At 41.4% G+C, this 27060-nt stretch overlaps 1 protein-coding gene across 1 annotated transcript in view; it reads right to left on the bottom strand.

Moving 5' to 3' along the window:
• Egfl6 (EGF like domain multiple 6) overlaps positions 1 to 27060 on the bottom strand; it is a 72336-nt gene that overhangs the window by 27412 nt on the left and 17864 nt on the right. The window contains exons 2-6 of the mRNA XM_035449812.1: positions 22917 to 23029; positions 17400 to 17492; positions 9485 to 9604; positions 6077 to 6196; positions 3014 to 3148 (exon numbers count right to left, since the gene is read on the bottom strand). Coding sequence (XP_035305703.1) covers positions 3014 to 3148; positions 6077 to 6196; positions 9485 to 9604; positions 17400 to 17492; positions 22917 to 23029 — 581 coding nt within the window. The remainder of the gene's footprint in view (positions 1 to 3013; positions 3149 to 6076; positions 6197 to 9484; positions 9605 to 17399; positions 17493 to 22916; positions 23030 to 27060) is intronic.

A 27060-nucleotide genomic window follows, 5' to 3' on the forward strand; every position in this document is an offset into this window, starting at 1 on the left:
TCTAAGTGCAAAAGGATCAAAGATCTCAACATAAATCCAGCCAGACTGAATCTTCTAGAAGAGAAAGTGGGAGATACCTTTGAACGAACTGGCACAGGAGACTGATTCCTGAACATTACACCGGTAGCATAGACATTGAGATCTGCAATTAATAAATGGGACCTCCTGAAACTGAGAAAATTCTGTAAAGCAAGGGACACAGTCAGTAAGACAAAAAACGACAGCCCACAGAATGGGAAAAGATCTTCACCAACCCCACATCTGACAGAGGGCTCATTTCCAAAATATACAATGAACTCAAGAAGCTACCCACCAAAACATCAAACAATGAAATTAAAAACTGGGGTGCAGAACTAAATAGAGAATTCTCAACAGAGGAATCTGAAATGGCTGAAAGACCCTTAAGAAAGTGCTCAAAAATCCTTGGCCATCAGAGAAATGCAACTCAAAACAACTCTGAGATACCATCTTACACCGGCCAGAATGGCTAAAATCAAAAGCACCAATGGGAGTCTATGCTGGAGAGGATTTGGAAAAAAAGGAACACTCCTTCATTGCTGGTGAGAGTGCAAACTTGTACAACCACTTTGGAAATCACTATGGCAGTTTCTCAGGAAAATGAGAATCAGTTTACCTCAAGATCCAGCAATCCCTCTCTTGGGCATATACCCAAAGAATGCACATTCATACAACAAGGACATATTGTTCAACCATGTTCATAGCAGCATTGTTTGTAATAGCCAGAACCTGGAAGCAACCTAGATGCCCCTCAACTGAAGAATGGATAGAGAAAATGTGGTACATTTACACAATGGAGTACTACTCAGCAGAAAAAGCAATGGAATCTTGAAATTTGCAGGCAAATGGATGGAACTAGAAGAAACCATCCTGAGTGAGGTAACCCAATCACAAAAAGACAACCATGGTATGTACTCACTCATATATGATTTTTAGACATAGAGCAAAGGTTTACCAGCCTATAATCCTCTACCCAAGGAAACTAGAAATCATGAATGACTCTAAGGGATAAATGGACCCCAGGAATGGGAAATGGCATGAACTCCTGAGCTAATTGAGAGCATGAGGGTAGGGAAGTGGGTGCTGCCACAATAAGAGCACAAGATGAAGAGTAGAGGAGAAGAAATGGAGGAGCAGATATATTGAGTTGGGGGAAGAATAGAGGAGAGAGAGCAGGATGAGAGATACCGTATCAGAGGGAGCCACTATAGGTCCGAGAAGAGATCTGGAACTAGGAAGATCTCCAGAGACCTATAAGGATGACACGATCTGACAGTCTGGGCAGTGGAGGAGAAGTTGGCCTAGAAACCCTTCCCCTAGAATGAGATGATGAATACTCTCTATGCTATTCTAGAGTCCTCATCCAGTGGCTGATGAGAGCAGAGACAGACATCCACAGAAATACACTGAGCTGAAATCTGGAACTCAGTTGAAGAGAGGGAGGAATGAAGAACGAAGGGGTCTGTACCTGGTTGGAGAAACCCACAGAAACAGTTGGCCTGAAAAAGGGAAAGCATATCGACCCCAGATGCTCTTTGGGAGGACAGTACAGGACTAATCCAGCCCCCTGATCATGGATGCCAATGGGGAGGCCCCTGCACTCCTGGGATTTTTAGACATAGAGCAAAGGTTTACCAGCCTATAATCCTCTACCCCAAGGAAACTAGAAATCATGAATGACTCCAGAGGGAGGTGGACTGGCGTTTTGCCCTGGTGGGTGGGAGGGACTTCGAGAGCCCATCCCACTTGAAGGGATTCGCTCTGTCTCTGAACACATGGGGAGGGGCCTAGGCCCAGCACAGGAAGATTTGGTGGACTTGGTGGAACCCTGGTTGGGGGCCCTACCCTGCCTGGGGAGTGGCGGATGGATGGGGTGGGGGGTAGGTTGGAGGTGGGGGAGAAGGAATGGGGGTGGGGGAGGGAGAGGGAGAGGGAAAGTATATGTGAAAATATTAATAATTTAATAAAAAAAATGATGAATATGTGTGATATAACATGTTAATTGGTTTAATTTAGCCATGCCATTGTGAACATACTGTATTCTTTATCATAATTGTGCATGACTTTATTTATGAACTAAATAAATGAATAAAAAAATTGATGTGTGTGTATGTGTGTTTGTGTGTGCATGTATGTGCAGATGTGTGTATATGTGTGTTTGTATGTGCAGATGTGTGTTCATGTATGCATGTGTGTACAGATGTGTGTGTATATGTGTTTGTGTGCACATGTGTGTGCAGATGTGTGTGTGTGTGTGTGTGTGTGTGTGTGTGTGTGTGCATACCTGTGCAGATGTGTGTGTATGTGTGTTTTTGTGTGCAGATGTGTGTGCCTCTGTCTACAGCAGAAGCCAGAAGAGGGCATTGAGTGTCCTCCTCTATGATTATCTATTTTTCTTTTTGAGGAAAAGTCTCTCCCTAGAGCTCCTATTTTCTTAGGTAAGCCTGAAGCCAGTAGACTCCAGTGATCCTCTTGACCCTGTTCCTTAGAGCTGTGGTTAAGCTGTTGGCTTGTTACATAGATGCTGGGACCCAAACTCAGGTCCTTGTGATTGTAGACCAAGTACTTGTAACTACTGAGATATCTCTCCAGTAGCCTTTATACATTTTTCTAAAGTTATTCCAATGGAAAATATTAGGAACAGACCACTGAGATCTTCTTAATCTTGTAGCAAATATAAATATTTCTTATTGCTCCCATTTTTAGGTGTGTAATTGGAGATAGAACCAAACATATAAGCTAAATGAAAGCTTATGAAATTAAAACCTCCCAGACACAATATCAAGATATTTGCCTCCATAATAGGTATATTCAATTATTTAAGTCACTAACTTTATAATTAACCTAGTTGGAGTTACCTAAATGCCAAAAACTTAATAACAAGGTTTTTTGTGCTGTCCAGCTGGCCAGTATAGTAGATTGAATGTACATAAAAATGCTTGGAGGCAAGGGAAAATGCTTGTAGGCAAGTGGGGGGAAAGCCACTATATCTTACCTATGCAATCATACCGGCGACTGACATATTTCAATTCAAAACCAATATGACATTTGCAGTAGTAGCTTCCAAATGTGTTCACACATCTCCGATTGTAAGGGCAGACTGCTTTTCTAGAAGCACATTCATCGATATCTAAGGTATAGGAAGGAGTAGAAGCTGTGAGTGATCAGGAAGACTACTCCAACACACACACATGCACAGGCACTCACCTTAACCACCAGCATGTTATGTGCAAGCATATGCAGTCTCCTTGTCTAGCAAACTCATTATCCAGCACCTATGTCACATATTCAGGAAGTATTCTAGATCTTTACCAGGCACATGAACAGCTCTTTAGTTTACAGGTTCGTATCACTGTGCCTATCCTTTCTTGAGGGGCAAGTACTTCATCAACTGAACTATTGTGCTGCATTCATTCTTAAAACAACAAGTAAGTACTGAATTGAGCAAAGTTATTGTTCAGTGATCATTTTCCTGAGCATTAACTCTTCCTTTCAATTAAAATGGCACTCAACCAATTAAGGAGGTAGGCAAAAAATTTTGAATTTAGTTTGATCAAGACTTAGTCATATTGCCGGGTGGTGGTGGTGCATGCCTTTGATCCCAGCACTTGGGAGGCAGAGGCAGGCGGATCTCTGTGACTTTGAGGTTAGCCTGGTCTACAGAGTGAGTTCCAGGACAGCCTCCAAAGCTACAGAGAAACCTTGTCTCAGAAACAAACAAACAACAACAACAACAAAAACCCTTAGTCATATCAGGTAAATCTTATACTAAAGGATACTAAGCTCTTTGACACTAATTTAATCTTTGATCACTCTCAGAAGGAAGACAGAAGCTGGGGCGCGCGGGGGGGGGGGGGGGGCGGCGGGAGGCAGAGGTGGGGGAGGTGGCACACACCTTTGGGAGGCAGAGGCAGGCAGATCTCTGTGAGTTCAAGACCAGCTTGGTCTACAGAGAGAGTTACAGGACAGCCAGGACTATATAGAGAAACCCTGTCTTGAAAAACAAATAAACAAATAAACAAACACACACACACAAACAAAAACAAAAAAAAAGAAGAGTATAAAATACATGCATGTTTTGAAAAAGTGTTTACCTGGTCTCTATGGCTGAGATTACTTTACACACAAAATCCATCAAATTATATACATTTAGAAAAAATAAACATGCAGCATCCTGACTGAAAAAGTATTTCTACTACACTGAAGAGGTATTGTATCATATTTATATTTGCTTATTTAAATAAAAGAAGATTAACTTTTCTCAAAATTCTGGTCTCATTGGCTCTCCCTTATTGAGACTATGTGTCCATCCAACATAAATGTTATGTGTATTTGGTGCAATGTGATTGCTCGGAATATATACAACCAGGCAATTGAATATAATTCAAATTAACAATGGTAACCAAGATGCAAAAATGGATGAAATGGTGTTTCAGCTACCTAGGATGCCCTGCCACTCAACCCTCAAAGCTGCTATAGGCGGCATGCTAGACTTGCTCCTGAGCCTGACTGGGAGGACTAAGGAGTCTCACCCTGGAGTAGCCCCCGCCCATGAGTAAAGAGCAGGGATTGATGGATAGATACCCCAAAACCTTGCCTGAGAGGGAAAACCAAGGGAGCTTTCCTCAGAGTTGTGGCTTGAATATGAAATGTCTTCCTTGGGTTTATTTGTTTGAACACTTGGCCCTTGGTGATGTTTCGAAAGATTGTGGGACTTCCAGGATGAGGAGCCTTACTGGGGAGTGAAGTGACCATGGGTGGGCCTTGAATTATGATAGCCAAATCTCACTTCCTGTTAGGTCTCTGCTTCCTGCCTGTAGATGCGATATGACCAGCTGCTTTGCGTCACACGCCTGCACCATGCCTTCCCCTCTATGATATTCCACATCTTTTCAACTTATAAGTCAAAATAAGCCCTTCTTCCCTTAAGTCCCCTCTTGTCAAGTATTTGCTCACTTCCTAAGTCCTCAACCAGTGTTTTCTTGGATCTCCTACTGAACCAACTATTTGGTCCGCTTCTGTGGATCCACAAACTAAGATGTGCAATAAACCAAGGGAGCATGGAAATTAAAGCTTTAGGCCACAGATTTTATTAAATTAATGGCTATAAATGAATGGTTTATGTGTTTCTTAATTGCTAGTGATTTAATCTGCCCATTTTGTCTAGTCAGGAATAACGATGAAACTATAGTTTTATTTATTTATTTTTTTGAGATAGGATCTCATTATGTATTGCTTGATGGCTTGGAACTCACTATGTAGACCAGGCTGACCTTGAACTCACATAAGTTTGCTTGCTGCTACCTACCATGTGCTGGGTAGTTTGTGTAATTTAAAGCCAGGTGTATTTTGGGACAGAGTCTTATGTAATCCAGACTAGTCTTGAACTTGCTGAGGATGGCCTCTGATTTCCTGCCATCATCTGTCAAGTCTGTGGTTACAAGGGTACTATACCACAGCTGGTTAATATGGTGCTGCAGATTGAACCCAAGGCTTTTTGCATGCTAGGCAATCACTCAACCAACTGAACTACAGCCCTACCCCCCTAGAGCAGGTTTTAAAGAGAATGTGAAAAAGTGTTGAAAACAGTGCACTAAACATTATAGGAGGCATATACTATTTCCACTAAATTAATACTTACGATAAAAAAGCAAATGCATGTTTTCCAGAAAAATGATAGCTAGAACTTGAAATAAATCCTAATGGCTCATAAGATCTGACTCATTGAATTAGTGGTGGCATGTCAGTCTCATGGTAATCGGAGTCAAATATGCAGTGTCAATGCAGTAAATGAAAAGAACCTTTATGCCTTACCCATTAGGCAGACTAGACTACTAGAAGACTGCTTTTTCTTATATCCCTAAGTATGTAGAGAGCACAAATTACTGAAGATAGTTCATAAATAGACAGAGATCAGTACTTTGAAGAATTCACCATATCTATTCAGCACACGCCTTGTGAAGAATGAAAACGGAGTTCAGTGGAAAGGGAATGGAGGGGAACGGAGAGGAAATGGGAGGGGAATGGAGAGGAATGGAGGTTATGCTTTCTGTTTTACCTAGGCACACTCTTCCATTTGGGCCCAGGCGGAGGCCAGAGGATGGACACACACACCGTGGCCCTTCCTCTGTTTCTTCGCAGCTGTACTGGCAGTTTGCCCTGGCACACGTCCTAGAGTCTGCAAAAGTAGACAAAGATTAACTAAGAAAGTCTCTCCCAATTCTGAGATGTGAAATGTATTATGTCTTAGGACAGGCTTCATGGTCTGAGTCCCAAAAGGAAACCCACAAGGAATCTGGGCAGGTGTATCACCTCTATCCCCTTTGTTTTGCCTACTTTTTAATGTGGACACGGCATCTGGAGCTGAAGCAGCTATATATTCACTGTGAGGCCACAAATATGAGAAGAAAATCACTCTGAGGACAGTGGAGACTAAAAGGCTTTATTAAGATTCTCCAAAACTGGTTGTCTTTAGCATTTTTAACAAATGACATAGCTTAGTTGGAGTTTTATCACTTTTTGCTTAGCATAACTTATTTCACAAAATGTACTTACTTAGCAGAAGTCCAGTATATATGGATTCTAAATGCATGGGAGCTTAAAAAATACCCACTATAGGTGTGTGAACATGCAAAAGTATTATACATACATACATACATACATACATACATAACACACACACACACACACACACACATATATATACATATATATATATATATATATACATATATACACACATGTGTATGCATGCATGTTTACGTGTGTGAGTACAGGTTTGTGCATGCCACAATATATGTGTGAAGGCCAGGACAACAGTGGCTGTTAGGCTGCACTTTTTAATGATGTTGATTGAGATAGGGTTTCTGTTGTTTTTCTACTGTGTATTCCAGGCTAGCTGGCCTGGAAACCTCCAGGGATTCTTCTGTTTCTGCCTCACATCTTCCCGAAGTGCTGCTGGGATTACAAACCCTTGTGCTGTTTTTTTTTTACAAAGGTTCTGGGGGTTTGAACTCAGGTCCTCATGCTGGTTTTTACCTTCTGAGCCATCTTCTAGCCCCCTCAAAATCTCTTATACACCAGTGACCACAACCATGATTTTTGTTAAATGTACTCCATTCACCCACCTCCATAAAATGCTAGTCATTTAGAGGGACCAAAGACAGTGAAATGAGCCAGGAGGAATAAAATCAGCACCCAGGAAAGAGGCCAAGGACTGTACTTTAAGCTCTAACTGGAGAGGCACATATAATCCCTAGAGGGAAAGAAAGCAGGTGTAGGGATGGAGACCTATTACTTACGTCTTCTCTTTTAGCTATCTTCTTTGAAACTGAATCATCAAAATTAACATAACTATCTTTCCATTTGGGGAGAGATATCTCTTTTGGCACTGAATGAGCTCTCCTGGAATGTTTCAGAATCATCCATTAGCATTGATCTTTTAAAAAAATTCAGAGTGATTGTGGTAAAAACCTAGATAATGGTCTTCTTAGGGGAGGCATAAGAGAAGGGAGTTCTGGCCAGGTTCTAGTTGGTGGAAGTCACAAGGGTGCTGTACATGAATTCATTAAGCTATCAGATTGTTCCATGTGGGTTTCTGTTTAATTTATAAGAATAAGGATATTTGAAAAAGACACTGCAAATGTCTGTGTTATCTCTTAGGGTGTTTGTGAAGGGAGGATCTGAGTAATCGGTGGTGAAGGGACAGGACAATGAGGAGCCAGGGGGCACTAGGCAAGACTAGAAAGTGATGACCTTGGAAAGTCTGGGATGGGCTGGGAGCCTGCTTGACTGCAACCCTGGGAAGCTGGCTGAAGGCAGCTGGCTTGTGTTTGCTGGGGGCCACAGGGCAGAAGAAAATGAGATGGCAGGAGCAGAGGGAAGGCAGACAGAGAAGGTGGGTTTGCCTTTCAGCTGCAATGTGAAACTTAAAAAGCCTCTCCTCTCATGAAATGAATGGATGGAGACTCCCACCCTCCCACAGGACACCGGTTTCATTATCACAGAAGAGCTTTTCTTTTCAGGAATGGGAGTCAGAATGCATTTCCAATGAGACACTCTAATCTCTGGGAGTGGGGCAAGGGGCATGGGAAAGGTAGCTGGTGGCAAGGATTGATGGCCTGCGTTGCTGTGGAAATTTATAACCTCCCCTCGCTTACCATGTTTAGTTTCATGATCGAATTCAACTCGTCTCCACACACATACATAGAGATATATAATTGATTTCCCCCAGCCCCAAGAGTCTTTTTGCATTTATAAAGTGTCTAGAAGAAACAAATCCATAGAGACAGACGGCAGATTTGTAGCTGCCGAGGGCAACAGGGAGCAGCTGCTAATGGTTAGGGTTTTTTCCCCTTTAGTATGCTTTAAATTTTATTTGTTAAAATAGTATGTGTGTGTACATGTATATGCATGTGTGTGTATGTGTGTGTGCCTATGTACCTGTGTGTGTGTGTGTGTGTGTGTGTGTGTGTGTGTACTTTCAGTCTTTCGAGTGGATGGTTACATGAGTGCTCCAGCACACATATAGAGGGCAGAGGACAACTTTCAGAATTTGATTCTTGCCTTCTGCCTTGTTGAGCCATGGTCTCTCATGTTACTTCTGTTACTACATTGTCTACACCATGGACTTCCTGCCATTTCTTCTGTTTCCACCTCCCATCTTGAAGTAAGAGTGCTTGGAATTACATGTGGGAGCCAGGCTTTTTGTGGGTTCCAGGCATCAAACTTAGGTGTCATCAGGCTTGCATGGCAAGTACTCATCCACTGAGTCACCTTGCATGCTGAATGGTGATGAGGTGATGAACTTGTTCTGGGACTTGATTGTGGTCATGGTTGCTAAATATTGTGAAGATAGCAGGTCACTTGATTTGTCTACTTTTGAATGGTTAAAATGGTGAATTTTATGTTATGTACATTTTGCCATAATTTTAAAAAGTAACTTCCCAAAGATGTTCTAGTCTATGGGTGATGTTAAAGACCTTTATTTTTTGAGACAAAATCTCATGTATCCCCATGTTGACTTCAAACTTGATTTATAACTCAGTTTGACTTTGAACTAACTTCTTATCCTCCTGCCTCCACCTGAATGCTGGGATTACAGGCATGTACTACCATGCCATGTTTATGTGATGCTGGAGATCAAACCCAGGGGTTTGTACATACTAGGCAAGCACTCTACCAACTGAGCTATATCCTCAACCCTAGATATATTTTGTTTTGTTGTTTTGAGAAATGTTTCACTATATAGTCCTGCCTGGCCTGGAACTCATTGTGTAGATGAGGCTGACCTCAAACTCACAGAGATCTGCTTGCCTCTGCCTCTTGAATGCTGGAGTAAAAAGTGTGCACCACCATAGCAGGATAACCCTAGATATGTTTTTAAAAGTTGTCCAAGTAAGTCCTTCCCCATGCACTTAATACCCAAAGGCAAGTCTTATAGCACTGAGTGGCCGTTGAAACTTACTTGAACATGTGGCATCTGGTAGAAGCATGTGGCCACTGAGGCAAAAGCATTTGTAGCTGCCGTGTGTGTTCACACACCTGTGCTGGCATGGCCGGGGTTTGGCTCCACACTCATTCACATCTGCGGAGCCAGTCAGAAAAGGGAGATAAGTTAACAGAGTCAGAAAACATCCATGCAGGGTAGACTAGGTGCCAATTTTCAGAAGGACAGAGGCTCACCACTTATGTCCTTTCAAACTGTCAAATGTTTTTCCACTTGGAAAGATTGGTGAGGATGTGGAGCAAATAGGACAATTCACCATTGGAGGGAATGGAAATTGCTACAGGCAGTTTGGAAAACTAAAGTTAGAAATAGGCCTACCTATGAGCTAGCAATTTCAGTCTTGGGTATATTCCTAATAGAAATGTTGACTGTTCTTTCATACCACACGCACAATCATACACTAAAAAGATCATAATAGTATATGTATTAGTTGGAGAGATTCAAATACACCTCAGCAGGGTAGGTATATGATGAGTACGCTGTATAGCAGTTAAATAGAGGAAACTACAAGTATATACAACAAAAGATGATTTTCACAAGCAGATATTAAGTAGAATAATCTGGGTACACCCATTGCATACACACTGTGATGGATGAAGTGAAGTCGAGATATGTCTTTCTCATCTATCTATCTATCTATCTATCTATCTATCTATCTATCTATCTATCCATCTATCTATCTATCTATCCATCTTCCATTGTCCATCTGTCTGTCCATCCATCCATCCATCCATCCATCCATCCATCCATCCATCTTATCTATCTATCCATCCTTACTTTGTAGCCCAGGCTACCCTGGAACTTGCTTCATCCTCTCCAGTGCTAAGGATCACAGGCATAAGCCACTTACCATCCATGGCTGTGATTTTCTTGTTGAGGGAAGAAATGCTCAGATGGGTGGGAGGCAGGACCTGTTGAATTTTTGTTTTTGGTTTTTGTTTGTTTGTTTGTTTGTTTTTTAAATCTGGGTTACAATTAGAAAGGTTGTCGGGGACCAAAAATTATCGACTATGAAGTTTCTTGGGGTTCAAACCTCCACTCCATTTTCCGGGAGCCTGATTCTCCCATTGTCTTTCAGATGCTGGCTAAATTGCCAGCTTGGCCTCAGTGGAGAATGTCTCCTAGTTTGCGTAACAACAGACCTAGGCACTAGGTGTGTCTGTTCCTATTCAGAGAACTTGCTTACGTGCCAAGAGACTGTTTAGGTGCCTCTTGAATTAAAAGAATTACTTGATATCAGCTATACACATGATAGTAGATGCCTTCTGTGGTCACCCCCACTGTTGGAAAGCTATATAGGAAGATGTTAGAATAAACCGGAGACTCCAGTTTCCAGCATGGACTGAGAGCCCTCCTGAAATGACAAGATGACTGTGTCTGGTCTTTATCACTGTTGGGTAGCTAGGAATTTCCCAATCCAGCACTCCCCAACTCAGGGATGGACCCGGGGCCATTTGACTGGCTCCAATCTCAGCCCCAGAGACATCAGTTCGGAATAGACTGCCCCGTAGCAGGGGACTAATATAAGCCAGACCCCAGCAAAAGATATTGTGGCAATTTACCAAGTTGTACATTTTATGAAAACATTTCATTTATTATTATGAGTGTATGTCTGTGTGTGTGTGTGTGTGTGTGTGTGTGTGTGTGTGTGTGTGTGTGTGATATGTATGTAAGAGTGTGAGCACATGGATGCCATGGTGTATGTGTGGAGGTCAGAGAATGACTCGCGAGTGTCAGTTTTCTCCTTCTGATGTGGGTCCCAGGGATCAAACTCAGGTTATTAGACTTGTACAGCAAGTGCTCTTACCTGCTGAGACATCTCACTGGCTCAAGTTATACATTTCTAATATATGCACACTTGTTTTTTTTTTTCGAGACACGGTTTCTCAGTGGCTTTGGAGGCTGTCCTGGAACTAGCTTTTGTAGGCCAGGCTGGTCTCAAACTCACAGAGATCCTCCTGCCTCTGCCTCCCAAGTGCTGGGACTAAAGGCGTGCGCCACCACCACCCGGCTATATGCACACTTTTATATGATGCTACTAAAATAAAGAGTTAGAAACATAACATGTGAGAATTTATGTCTTTACTACTTCCTAAATAGCTCATGACAACATTGTTGTGATTTTGGGTGGCTCCAGACCTATACCCATTGTCTTAGCTCATACCACTCTAAAGAGAACACTGGCAGGCAGTTGATAGTGAGGTTGCAGCACATTTAATTGCACATTAAGGTGTACTCAGTGTGTTTACAAAGCTATGTGTACAGATTAGCAACAAAACAGAAATGTGTGTGGAACAAAACCTGGGGTGAACAGCTCTCAATGCTAGCCATGGTTGTGATTAATTGGTATGTTCAAGGTTGTATTTTGGTAAAAAATTAAACATTAAGAATAAGTAACATATCTTTTAAAATAAGAATGATAAAGGAGGTGGGCTAGGGGTGTACCTCGGTTAGAAATGTGCTCACCTAGCATATGCAAAGCCCTGACTTCAATACCTAGTGCCATAGAATGCAAGCATGGTGGTGCATGTCTGTAATCTCAGCACTTGGGGGCCAGATACAGGGAGAATCAGGAGTTCAAGGTCATCTTTAGCCTGGGATACATGAGACCTTGTCTCAAAAAGGAAAAACAGTACAGGAGAAAAAAATGTTAAAGGATATTGTGATGAAAGGATCTGCCTTGTCTTTGGAAATCCAATTGTGGAGGAAGACTCATAGCGTAACTTCCAAAGGGATATATATATAAAGGAGAAAAGAACCAAAGTCCCCAGAAAAGGAGACAATTCTGAATGGCAGCAAGCAGAATGTTCCCTTGAAGAGTAAAACAATAGCTCTTCCTGCCTTTGGAGAATTCTGCAGATGCAGGTTTGTAACACCCAAAGCTTCCTTCCCCATTGCTTGTCCCCTTGATCCCACCATCTCCTTTAGTACTCCAACCACCCTATTGTTTTGTAAAGCTTTTATTAGGTTATTGTATTTTACACAAGTGTGTGTGTGTGTGTGTGTGTGTGTGTGTGTGTGTGTGTGTGTGTGTGTGTGTTCTCACTGGCCCCCAACACTACCCTCTTAAAAGAGGGTAATTGAAATATGTGGACTGGACATAATGGAAAACCCAGTGTATCCCATCTCTTGGCTTTAAGCCAGCGGTGACTCACTCATGTCTTAGAAAGAAGATTTTTGGAAACACATTAGTTGAGGCCTGAGGCCTGTTGCAATGATTGGTCTTTGATCAGGCTGCCATCGGGTAGGGAGGCTGTAGAGGGAAGAGAGACATCCTCAAAACTTGAGCCAACTGGACCACTCTCTCAGTGTTATAATATTTAACTGGAACTTGAGAAACAGCATGAGAAATAGGTCTTCTAGTCCAAAGGGTTCCAGAAAGGATCTATGGAAAACCAAGTATCTGGTATGAGAGATCTAATAAGAGGTCTCACTGATGAACCTGTGATTCTCAGTGTTTGCTGTGTGTGCATGTTTGTGTGGGTTTGGGTTCATGAGTATGAATGAGGAGGCCCAGGGTTTTGGAGACAGGAAGAGAGAACTCAGCTATTAGGTTAGGCCAGTGAGCCACAGATTACAGTTCTTTATCACCATGCCCAGCTCCTTTTGTATATGGGTGCTTGGATCTGAACTCTTAATTGCTGAGCCATCTCTCTGGCACTCTGGAAGGGTTTCATGAAAGCTATTAAACGTGATTGATTTGCTGGTTGTGCTCAACCTTATCTCAGGGTTAGGGGCAGTTTCTTGTGGCTTTCTTTCTGCAAGGGTTGCTGACAGAACTCTCTTGACATTTGAGTCCAGATCATTCCTTTATGTTGGGGCTGGTCTGTATTGTGGGGTGTTTAGGAGAAGGGATGGAATTTATTCAGTAGATACCAGTAGCAACACCTTTTCTAGCTGTGATAACTGTGTCCAGAAGTTGACAGATGTCCCTAGAATGGCAAAGCTACACTAGTGAAACTTCCAGTCTACAGCCAAGACCAAGGGGCCCCCCTTTCCTCATCAAAGTGCTTTTGTTTGTGTGTTTGTTAATTTTTAGACAGGATTTCTTGTATGCAAGGAACCTGCTATGTAGCCAAGGATGAATCTTTAATCCTGCTGCTTTAACTGTCCAAGTACTAGGATTCCAGGAATTTGCTATCACATCCTGCTTATTCCATATTGGGGAATACTAGACAAATACTCTACCAACTGAGCTCAAACTCCAGCATTCTGGGGTGGTTTTTGTTCACTATAATTTTCACAGTCTCTCAGCATCAACATTTATTGCCATTTGGACCAAGCTATTTTTGTTGGTACAGGGTACTTTTGGTCACTGCAGGGTGTTGTAGTGGTTTGAATAAGAATGGCCCCCATAGTCTTGTATATTTGAATGCTTCGTCATTACGAAGTGGCGCTATTAGGAGGTATGTCCTTTTTGGGGTAGGTGTGGCCTTGTTGGAGGAAGTGTATCACTGGGAGTGGGCTTTGGGATTTCAAATGCTCAAGTCAGATCCATTGGCACTCACTCTTCTTGCTGCCTGCAGATCCCGATGAAGAACTCCCAGCTACTTTCCAAGCACCATGTTTGTTTACATACCACCATGCTTCCCACCATGATAATAATTGAACCAAACCTCTGAAACAGTAAGCCAGCCCTAATTAAATGTTTTCCTTTATAAGAGTGGCAATGGTCATGGTGTATCTTCACAGCAATAGAAACCTTGACTAAGACAGATGTTTAACTAGTAGATGCCAGCAGTACCTCCTCCAAATGTTTTTCAAAACTTTCAGATGTCCCTTGGGTACGATTCCTGAGTTTGGCAACTAAAAGTACAGGATTCTCAGTTAAGTTTGAATTTTAGCTAAGCATCTAGCATGTTTTTTAGTAAGCACACATCACATACAATATTACTATATAAACCTTTTATCCAGTTATTACTTATCTGAAAGGTAAATGCAAATGGACATTATATATTGTCTGACAACTTTCTTTGGAGGACAGAGTTTTTTCCTAGACTTTTCTTGTTCATTTGAGACAGGGTCTCAGATAACTCAGGCTGTTCATGAGCACATAATGAGGCTTGCCTCAAACTCCTGAACTTCCTGCCCCTATAATGCTATGTTCTGGGATTACAGTTATATGGCACCATACCTGTGCTAGATATTATGTAAATCCTTAATTGTCATCAGATAAATAGCCTAAGACAAATATTATAAATTATCTTTTGAAATATATCTGTTGCTGGGCTGCAGGTGTAGTTCATTTGGTAAAGTGTTTGCGTGGCATGTACAAAAGTCCTTGATTACATCTCTAGCTCCATATACACTGGGTGGGGTATATATACACCTGGGAAGTGGTTGCAGTAGGATCATAAGTCAAGGTCCATCTTGGGCTACATAGCAAGCTTAGGATATATGCTCTGTTTCAAAGCAAAACAGACCAGTGTGGTGTCACATACCTTTAATCCTAGCACTCAGGAGGCAGAAGCAGGCAGAACTCTGTGAGTTCAAGGCCACCCTGTTTTACAGAATGACATCTAGGACAGTTAGAGTTATATAGTAAAACCCTGTCTCAAAAACAAAATCTCTCCAAAATGTTTATATTGGGATAAATCTATGCACACTATCCAACAATTCTGTTTTTAGATAGTTATCTCACAAACACCAATCACTCCAGACTGAATGGCCATGAATGGATGCTCCTCAACTGAAGAATGGATGGTTTGCTTCCAGTTTCTGGCTATTACAAACAATGCTGCTATGAACATGATTGAACAGATGTCCTTGTTGTATGAATGTACATCTTTTGGGTATATGCCTAAGAGTGGAATTGCTGGATCTTGTGGTAGACTGATTCCCATTTTCCTGAGGAATTGCCACACTGATTTCCAAAGTGGCTGTACCAGTTGGCACTCCCACCAGCAGTGGAGGAATGATCACCTTTCTCCACATCCTCTCCAGCATAAAGTGTCATTGGTGTTTTTGGTTTTAGCCATTCTGACAGGAGTAAGATTGTATCTCAGAGTTGTTTTGATTTGCATTTCCCTGATGGCTAAGGATGTTGAGCACTTTCTTATGTGTCTTTTAGCCAATTTAGATTCCTCTATTGAGAATTGTCTCGTTCTGTACCCCACTTTTTAATTGGATTAGTTGGTGTTTTGGAGACTAACTTCTTGAGTTCTTTGTACATTTTGGAAATCAGCCCTCTGGCAGATGTGGGATTGGTGAATATCTTTTCCCATTCTGCGGGCTGCCGTTTTGTCTTGTTGACTGTGTCCTTCGCCTTATAAAAGCGTCTCAGTTTCAGGAGGTCCCATTTATTAATTGTCGATCTCATTGTCTGTGCTACTGGTGTTATGTTCAGGAAGCAGTCTCCTGTACCAATTCATTCAAGGGTATCACCTACTTTCTCTTCTAAGAGGTTCAGTGTGGCTGGATTTATGTTGAGGACTTTGATCCATTTGAACTTGAGTTTTGTGCATGGCAATACATATGGATCTATCTGGTCTTCTACAAACCAGCATCCAGTTATGCCAGCACTATTTGATGAATATGATTTCTTCTTTCCATTGTATAATTTTAGCTTTTTTGTCAAAAATCAGGTGTTTGAAGGTGTGTGGGTCCATATAAGGGTTTTCTATTTGATTCTGTTGGTTTACCTGTCTACTTTTGTGTTAATACCAAGCAGTTTTCTGGATTATAGCTCTATAATAGAGCTTGAAGTCAGGGATGGTGATGCCTCTGGACATTCCTTTATTGTACAGGGTTGTTTTGGCTATTCTGGGTCTTTTGTTTTTCCATATAAAGGTGAGAATTGTTCTTTCAAGGTCTGTGAAGAATTGTTCTGGGATTTTGAAGGGGATTGCATTTAATCTGTAGATTGGTTTTGGCAAGATTGCTATTTTTACAATGTTGATCCTAATTAACTAAGAGCATGGGAGATCTTTCCATTTTCTGGTATCTTCTCTAATTTCTTTCTTTAAAGACTCAAAGTTCTTGCTATACAGGTCTTTCACTTGTTTGGTTAGCATTACCCCAAGGTATTTTATGTTGTTTGTGGCAATTGTAAACCTTGATGTTTCTTTGATTTTTTCTCAGACCATTTATCTTCTGTATATAGTAGGGCTACTGTTTGTTTTGGGTTAATCTTGTATCCTGCCACTTTGCTGAAGATGTTTATCAGCTGTAGGAGTTCCATGGTAGATTTTCTCTGGTCATTTTCGTAAACTATCATATCATCTGCAAATAGTGAAAGTCTGACTTCTCCTTTTCCAATTTGTATCCCCCTGATCTCCTTTTGTTGTCTTATTGCTCTAGCTAGAACTTCAAGTACAATATTGAAGAGGTGGAAAGAATGGACAGCCTTGTCTTGCTCCTGATTTTAGAGGCATCATGTTGAGTTTCTCTCCATTTAGTTTGATGTTGGCTGTTGGCTTACTGTATATAACCTTAAACTTTTCTGATCCTTGTGTCTAAACCTCTCAAGTGCTAAGGGTTACAGTTATGCATTACCATGCCTGGTTTATGCAGTACTGGGGATTGAACCCAGGGCTTTGTGCATGCTGGGCAAATGCTCTATCAACTGAGTTACATCTTTGGCCCATCCTTTTTTGTTTTTATAGTCTTATGTAGTATTGTTTTTTAAATAAAAATGTATATGACTTTGATATCTTAAAAACAAGTTATTTTAATCAAGGCCTTTTATTGCATAATTTGGAAAAATATCACAAATTTCCCACTTAATCAAGGAGAGATTGACTGAAAACTCTTATCCTTAAACCATATTACATTCAAGATTTGGCTACCATCCTGTAAGAAATTTTCAGTGTTGTCTTTCTGCCCTGACCCCATTGTAATAGAGTTTGTCTCAAGATCCTGGTGGTGTACTAACCTTGACTGCAGGTCTTCCCGGTGTACCCTGGAAAGCATCTACATTTATTCGGTCCCACACACTCACCGAATTTGCATCTGGGCTCACACGTAGCTGTAAAAGGAAAAGATCCTGATGATACAGTTGATACAGTGATAGTGTGCCTTCTACACAATAGAGAACTCTTTGGGAATGGATTGAGAATCTGTCTCCTCTCGACTCTGCTTTGACCTTTCCAACACTGGGCAGGGGTTGCCTTTTGAATAAAACCAGCCCCCACACCCACCATGCAATGAACAACAATATATTGTACTCATTTGCTTAATGTGGTTATGCCTCCAGTGCTACAAAGCTCCCCAGACCACACAGCCAACCATTTGTGTGTGTCAACCCAAAATAATAATAAGGAAAAAAGAGTATTTAAGAGAAAGCCACACCAGAGTAACGGGCAAATTCCAAGGATGGAAATGGAAGTCTCCTCCATTTCTTTCTGTCATTGTCTCATCCCATCTCTTATTTCTGTACTTTTCTTTCTTTCTTTGTGTGTGTGTGTGTGTGTGTGTGTGTGTGTACATATGTGTGTATGTTCACATATGTGTGTATGTGAATATACATATATGTACTTTACTGTGAAAGCCAAAGGACAACCTTTGGTGACATTTTTCAGTTGGCATCTACTTGTTTTAAAAAACATTTATTTATTTGTATTTGGGGGTGGTGAATACATGTGCCATGACATGCATGGGCAAGCATGGTAGCGAGGGGGTTCAGAGGACAGCTTGCAGTAGTTGGCTCTTCTACCATGTGTGTCCTGGGGATCAAACTCAGGTTGTCAGACTTGGTGGCAAGGGCCTATACCCAGCGAGTCATCTTAGTGCCACCCAAATCTTGTTTCCTGAGACAGAGTACCCCACGAGCCTTAAGGATTACAGATTCAGTTAGACTGGCTGGCCAGTGAGTCTCAGGGATCCACCTGACTCTGCCTCTACAGTTCCAGGATTGCAAACATGTACAACTATACCTGGCTTATTTATTTATTTATTTATTTATTTATTTATTTATTTATTTATTTGCATGGGTTCTGTGGATCGAACTTAGCTCCTCATGTCTTTTGTGACAAGCACTTTACTGATTGAGCTATGGCCCCAGAACTACTTATTTTTTTTCCCTTTGGAATGATCAAGATCTTTTTAGTGTTGCTTGTTATCATTAAATCTGAACAGCTCACTCTGATGGGCACTCCAAGCATGGTGATGATGGCAGTCATAGAAGAGCTAACAAAGGCAGGGATTGTTTTTCTGTTACTGACGTTTTTATCCTGCCTGATACATGGCATGGAGTAGGCATTCAATAAATCTTTCCTCAGTGAACAAAATGGTAGCCTAAAACAAGAGAGCCAGAATGTTGTAACTGAATTGGGGGCAAGGAAAAAAATGATCAAAGATGATGGCAGGTTTGAATCAGGCTCATGGGAAGGAGGTAAGAAAAAACGAGTATGAGAATTTCTGTCTATTACTGTATCCTCAGTGTCTTTGGGCAATTCATTTTCCTCCGGCAGCATTTTATGTCATTTGTGCATATGCTACATATGAGAAAATACATGCATCACATGCAAACATGCCATATACAAATATATCCTATATATGCAAATAGATTGCAGTGCTGGGGTGGAATGCAGAGCCTTGTTCATGTTAGTCTACTGGTCTACCACTGAGCTACATTCCTAGCCCTTGTTTTTGTTTTTGTGTTTGTTTTTGTTTTGAGACAGGGTCTCACTATGTAGCCTAGGCTGACCTTGAACTCATGATTCTCTTACTTCTCCTTCTCTAGTGCTGGGATTAGAGATGTGTGCCACCATACCCAGAACACATATTTTTTCCAAAAGTGAATAAAGCAACAGATATAGAAATTGTAACAGGGAAGCATTTTAGTTCTGAACAAGTCCTAACTAAGAAGGCAAGGAGAGGAAAAAAACTTACCCAGCAAAAATTTTCCACTTCTAGAGACTAAAGAGATGGAATTTAATTTTCAGTGTCTCCTTTGTTATAAAGATGTACTTGGTGATGCAGCTTTAAGTTCAGATGTTAGAAAAATAAATCTTTTATTGTTTTTTTTTAAGTCTCAGATTCCTGTGATTGCTCCCTGGAAGCTGATTTCCGATGTGATCCAGACAGGAAAGCCCAGAATGAATGCCAGACAGCACACAGGAGAAATGGTGAGTAATAGCCTTGCTTTAAGGTCGACACTTCAGAAAGATGTTTTCAATTTACAGTAACTTTGGATCTGTGACCAGAGCAGCTCATCCCGCAAAGGGAAATTCAGTTTGTGTCTAAAACAGCCAGAGGCTGAGACACACTTTGCACAAAGTCAAACTCTCATGCTTAGTTCTCTCCCCCAGACTCCCCCATCTGTAGTTTTTCATCCGGGATTTGTCCTTGGCCCGCACTTCGTTCCTTGTGACATATGTTTTGAGGTTAATGATACAGACTTGATCAGACTCCACCACTGAGAGAACATTTAGACAGAGGCAGAGGCCAAAGGCTGGGGGTGTGTAGGCTCCAGTGTGCATGGGTGCAGGTCATTGAGAGAAACAAAGAATGGACAGTGGATGGAAGAGAAGGAGTGTGTGGACTGGGACCTCCCAACAAGGGTCTGGTATTGCTTGTTGGGGCAAGTTGATATGTGTTTTTCTTTCTGCACAAGCTGAACTCTGGTTTAGGAATAAGGAACCTAGGAAGTGGGGAGTGACTATCCTTGTTATTTTGTGCTCCTAGGAACATATAACCTTACCAAACAAGAAGGATCATGCAGGGGCTAGGAATGTAGCTGTTAGTAGAGTGATTGGCTAGAATGCAGAAAGCCTTGAGTTTGGCCCCCAGCACTACATAAACTGGGCATGGTAGTGAGTGGCTATAATTCTAGCACTCAAGCAGAAGGATCAGGAGTTCAATATTGTCTTCAGCTATGGATAGAGCTTGAGGCCAGCCTGGGTTACATGAAACTCTGAAAACTATTCAATAAAATATGATATATATTTTTAGGTCTAGAAGTCATCCATTGCAAAGTAAACCCGACTATTCAACACAGGCAACAGAGTTGCTAGCCATCTTTAGCTTGCAACATCTGCATATTGAACATTTTTCTTAAATTTTCCCACTGGATCTTTTAACCTTTTGCTTCACGTTCCTTTGTGCTTGTGATACATAGTCCATGAAATCTCTGAGGTTGTGATTGGCTGTACATACTGTGGCCAGACTTCTCTGATCCAGTTGAAGAATAGTCCTTGCTGAAAGTCAAATCTCACTCTCATTTACTCACCGAGTTTTATGGCAGTAAGTGTTGAGGTTCATGAGAGTGTAAGAAATTATAAGTCACATGTCTCAGGTGACTTTTACCTCTTTCCACATGACTGCCTTCAAAGAAGACTGTTTTGAAGGGCAGAAGTGTGACAAGAGCCATTGCATTTTTTTTCTGCGTGACAAGCTTTAAGTACATGCTTTAATGTCTCCACTCTGCACCTTCTGAGGGGTATTGTACTTCCATGCTCCAGAGGAGGAAACAGAGCCTTAGTTAGCTTCACTACCTTCTCCAAGTTCACCCACATCAGTCTAGTGTATGATGACTTTGATCAGAAAACATTTAATCAGGGTGAGGACTGCTGTGTGCTAAGCAAGCATTCTACCAACTGAGCTACATCTATCTGCCCTTTTAATTGACACAGGTCCCAGAGGGATGCTTTAACTTCCTTAACTGGATAGACAATAATGATCTTCATTTCTTCCTTAGCATCTCAACATTCTGGTCATCCCATTATGAAGAAGCCCTGATGGCTGAAAGTTTTGAATAACAGGGGATGTGTGGAAACAGTATCCATGTCTTCTGTTGTTTCATGGATTTCAGCTATTATCAAGTTCTGCCCTCCTCTGGAGTCAATCTAGGTATTTTAAAATCTTGTATGTATTCTTTGACAATTTTATACATGTATACTATGTATTTTGATCATAGTCAGCTCCCATTATACCTCCTCTTGGCCCCCTCCTACTCCCTCTGAACTCCTCCCCAACAAGTTCTCCTTCTACTTCCACATCTTTTGCCTTTTTAGACCCTGTGGTGATTTGAGTAAGCATGGCCCCCACAGGCTCATATATTTGAATGTTTGCGCATTAGGGAGTGGCACTACTTGAGAAGGACTAGTAGGTATGGTCTTGTTGGGGTAGGTGTGGCCTTGTTGGAGAAAGTGTGTCATTAGGGGTGAACTGTGAGGTTTCAAAAGCCCAAACCCATCCCAGTGTCTCTCTGCCTTTGGATCCACATGTAGAACCCTCAGCTTCTTCTCTGGTACCATATCCTACCATTGTGATAATGGACTAAACTTCTGAAACTGTAAGCCAGACCCAATTAAATGCTTTCTTTCATAAAAGTTTTCTTGGTCATGGTGCCTCTTCACAGAAATAGAGCAGTGATTAAGACAGACTCACTGAATTTAATTAGTGTGTTTGCTTAGCCAAGGGTAGTTGTGGGAATATTGGGGCAGAGGGAACTTATCAGTGCCTACCCTATTGAAAAATAATGACTGCCACCACCCCAGTAGCTATTAATCTAGCTATTTGGGGGCCAGTTAGAATGCAGGGGTTTGGGTCAGGTATAGGCCTATGAGGGGATAATGTAGTTATTTCTAAAATAGCTAGCATTTTAATGCACTTATGGAACACTCAGGCATATTATTACCCCCATTTAACAGACAAGGAACTCATGATCAGTCATTTGAGACCAGATTTCTACCCCAAGGTAATGAACTCTATCCCAGACAATGTAACCAACTACCTTGGAGAAATTCAGGGTTGATGGTTCTCTATCATAAATATGGGTCATTATGGAAATCCACATAAAAATCAACACAAGGCAGAAATCTATGTCCATCTCAGCTCTCAGAAATCCTCTGGAAATTAACAGAGGTTTCTCATGTAAGCTCCTAACACAGAATCTGAGATATAGTGTCTAAGAAAACTCCTGTTTCCTTAGTCTGTAATCTGCACAAAATAATACAAAAAACACAACACTTTTGCAAACATGCATGTATTTCTTGCCATTTGAAACTGCACTTGGGAAATTTAAAAATGGGGGTGGCACATCTATAAGCTATAAAGGTCTCTGTTCCCCTTTGTAGCCAAAGACTACTTGGCTACTAGCCTGCAATTAATAATTAGAATGTATATTTCATTAGAAATCAGTTGAAAAACCTATAATTAGAAGGAGTTCATTGGTCTGGTTTTGACCATCTCAGTTTCTACAGATTGAATCAAATCAAAGCCAAAGCAAGCCCCAGTTTTACTTACTTAGACAGTAACAGAAATAATAAGAAACAAGAGAGTCTCCTGAAATAATGCCCATCTAGTATGATAGTGTCAGCCATTCTAGATGGGACTTTGGGTATTGGTGGTTACCCTCATCCTTACTCCAGATAATCCATTGGTAATGGTGTCACAGATAGCAAACTGACCCAAATGGAAGGGAAGTTTGGATTTTTACAAAAATTACCTTCACATATTCCCTTGCTGTTCCTTTTCCAGCCATAGCAGCAGGCCATCTTAGTTCCATAGCGACAGACCCCAGGCTGGTGTGCCAGTGCCGGCAACCCATAATCCCTTGGACTGTGAATAAAAAAAAAAAAAAACACATGTTAATATGGAGAAAACAGAGAGGGTCACAGAGACTCTTCCTTGCCACAGAAGCAACAGGAAAGATGTCAAGTATATGGGTGATTTCCACAGACCTGAAGGAAATGCTAGATTCCACAGGGTTGGGCGGGGGGATCTGAGTTTGGGAGTTGGCAGCCTCTGCCTTCCACCCCTGACAAGCTTCCTTCTGGTATTGTCCCTTTCCTTTTTGCTTTGGGTTAAAGAAATTGATTACAGAATCTATAAAGGTAGAGTGTATGAAAGTGACCAAAACTTTGGACATTTCTGAAACTGGTAGAATGCCACTTCTCTGATCTGTTTTGAATGGATACAGTGGCTTTCCAGTTCTGGCTTTGTGTCAGTGACTCACTGGCTAAGTGGCTTTGGCTCAGACAAGAGCTCTGAACTTTTACCTCATGGACCACCTGGAAGTCATTGAACAGCTTGGAATCACCATACACTAGGACAGTTAAGAGATATTCTGCTAAGTCATCTCAGGTTACAGAGGAGGGAACTCCAACAGCACACAGTGGAGGCAAGTCCCCAAGCAGAGCCAGGTGCAGGGGATTTAAACTTGCTGAGCTTCAAATCAGCCTCTTGGAAACACCATTTATTAAACTCTTAACTATTAGGCAACAATCAGCAAACATTTTCTCAAAGGAACTCGAGGTAAATATTTCAGGCTCCACAGGCCATAGGTTTCTGTCTATGTGCAAAAGCAGCCATAGGCAATTGCAAACAGATGGGTATGATTGTTCCAATAGCACTTTATTTCTGGGCTTGGGAAGCTAGCTGGCTAAGTCAGCAAAGTGTCTTATGTATACCAGACTGGCCTTGAACTTGCCTTGTAACCAAGGTTGACCTTGAACTTCTGGTCTTCCTGCTCCCTCTTTCCTCGTACTGAAATTACAGGCATGCAATATTGTTTCCGGTTTGGTCTGGTTTGGTCTTTCCTAGTACTGAGATTACAGGTTTGCACTACCATTTCTGGTTTTGGTTTATTGGGTTGTTGAGGACCAAACTCTGGGCTTCCTGGGTGTCTAGTGAGCACCCTTTCTACTGAACTACATCCACATCCATAAACACAGTATTCTTTTATCCCGTCATCAACCATGGGGAAATGTTAAAACTGGTTTTGGTTCATATGTTGTATGAAAATGGGGCCACCTTGGTTTGTGGGTTGCAGCTTGCTGAGCTCTGATCTGAAAAGTGAGCTCCTGACTCCCAGGAAGAGCCTTAAGTGACACTCCCAGAGAGGAAGCTCCTTGCCGGTTTACCAGCTTGATGTCTTGGGGTTGGACAGGACTGCTACCAGACTAGAAGAAAAGCCATACAATTTCTGGAGGGCTGCATTTGATATTCCTCGTGCATATGAATCACAATGTCAAACCATTTCTTGAGCTCTTTAACAGATAAACAATGTACATTTTACCAGGTACAGGATTGAATATACGCTAGTTTGTAGTATCTTAGTCCAAGTCAGACAGTTAAACAAGCTTTTCCATTTCTCTCATAATCTTTCTGCCTTTCCTACAAACTTCATTTATAAGAGATAAAGAGGTGGAGTTTGGGATGGGCAGTGGTGGTGCGCATGCCTGTAATCCTAGCACTCGAGTGGCAGAGGCAGGCAGATCTCTGTGAGTTCGAGGCCAGCCTGGTCTACAAAGTGAGTTCCAGGACAGTCAGGGCCATTGCACAGAGAAGCCCTGTTTCAAAAAACAAAAAACAAAACAAAATAACAAAAAAGGTAGAGTTTGGGGCATCTCATTCACCAAGAGCACAAAATGCGAGAGAAAATAAAGGAACTATTTCCATTTTTAAATTTTTATTTATTTTTATTTTGAGATTGATAACTGACTTATATGCTACCCTATAGCCTTCATCTAGCAGCTGGTGGAAATAGAAGCAGACACCCACAACTAATCACTGAACTGAACTGGAATCCAGTTGCAGAGAAGGACGAGTGATGAGCAAAGGGGTCCAGACCAGGCTGGTGAAACCCACAGAAACAGCTGACCTGAACAACGGAGAGCTCTTGGTCCCCAGACTGATAGCTGGGAAACCAGCATGGGACTGATCCAGACCCCAGGAACATGGGTTTCAGTGAGGAGAACTCGGAAATCTACGGGACCTCCTGTAGTAGTTCAGTACTTATCCCTAGCATAGGTGTGGACTTTGGGAGCCCATTCCACATAGAGGGATACTCCCTGAGCCAAGACACACAGGGGTGGGCCTAGGCCCTATCCCATAGGATATGATAGACTCTGATGACCCTCTATGGAAGGCCCCACCCTCCCTGGGGAGCAGAAAGGATATGTGATAGGTAGGGTTTTAGTTGGGGTGTGGTAGGGGAGAAGGGGAGGGAGAGGGAACTGGGATTGACATGTAAAACAATCTTGTTTCTAATTCAAATAAAAAAGTAAAAAAATATTTATTTTTATTTTATGTGCATTGGTGCTTTGCCTGCATATATTTCTGTGTGAGGGTGTTAAATACCCTAGAACTTGTTGGAGTTGTAGACAGTTGTGAGCTTCCATGTGGGAACTGAATCTGTGTCCTCTGGAAGAGCAGCCAGTGCACTTAACTGTTGAGCCATCTCTCCACCCCCCTATCTTTTCATTTTTAATAGAAATTCATAAGCTGTTCATTCAACTACTTAGAGCAGGTTTCTCAACCTCTATATGACTGATATTGTAGGCTGAATGATTCTTTGTTTTTTGGAGGGTCTTGGGCACTCTAAGATATTTAGTAGCATCCCTGGTTCCTGTCTGTAGTTGTTAATAGCACGTATCCCCCAAGTTGTGACAATCAAAAAACATGTCCAGCTTAGCTGAGTGTGGTGGTACACACCTATAATCCTAGCAATCCAATAACACCCATAATCCTCTGGAGCGAGAGACAGGACAATCAGAGTCTAGAAAGATATACACAGCAAGTTCCAAGCTGGCTCGGGTCATATAACTAGGCATGGCAAGATGCTGTCTTCAAAACTTAAGTGACATTTGCCAAAAATCCCCCACAAGGCAAAACTGTCTTCTATTAAGTATTGTTACTTTAAAATGAAACATTTGTTGAGCTTTTTCTGTGTTCCAAGCTCTTACTTTGCCACATGGATGGAGCCAGCCTTTGATTTTTAGTTCATAATCTATGGCAAACAGATGCACAAGAGTATAGAGCAGCCTGGAAGCTACCATTAAAATGCTTCGAAAATGGGCTGCTTTCAATGCTTGGTACTGAACACATGTCTAGTTAGTGCATGTTAGGCTAGTGCTCCACCACTGCATCCCCAGGCCTGAGAAAGAGCTTTGACTGAGAAATATTGCAACTATGTGTTGTAAACAAATCTATATCTTCCTAACAAGCAATTCTACAAGGGTTGTGTACCTTGCTTTTGACCCACAACATAACTAACAGTGATCAAGGAAGACATTGTAGGCCACTGAACATAAACTGTGTGGAGTAAAAAGCTGTTATTCCATAAATGATGTCCTGAAACATTTTTGATTTTAGCATTTAAAAACTGAGATATAACACATAAAATATGAAATTGACATTTTAATATACATGCTTCCAGTCAGTGGGTTTTGCCATTCTCATTATATTATGCTCATATCACCTAGTAATTAATTCCAAGACATTTCCATCATCCCCCAAAAGAAATAGTTATTCCTAACTCCTCCTCTACATATCAGTGTAATGCCCTTGTAACCACAATTTTACCTTTAATCTATGCATTTGCCTTTTCTGGGTATTTCATATAAATAGAAACATATAATACATACCTTTGTGTGTCTAGCTTCTTTAACTTCAGGTTGTAGCACATAATAATAATGTATTCTTTTTATTGCAGAGTGGTACGTCATTGTATGGATATATACTGTGGTTTTATTGTTTACTCACCCATCAACTGATGGACATTTGAGATTTTTCACCTTTATCTATTATGAATAATGTTGTTATGAACATTGGTATACAAATTTCATATTTCTTGGTTATACACCTAG

Source organism: Cricetulus griseus, chromosome X (genome assembly GCF_003668045.3).
Source record: "Cricetulus griseus strain 17A/GY chromosome X, alternate assembly CriGri-PICRH-1.0, whole genome shotgun sequence".
In the NCBI taxonomy this organism is placed as follows: Eukaryota; Metazoa; Chordata; class Mammalia; order Rodentia; family Cricetidae; genus Cricetulus; species Cricetulus griseus.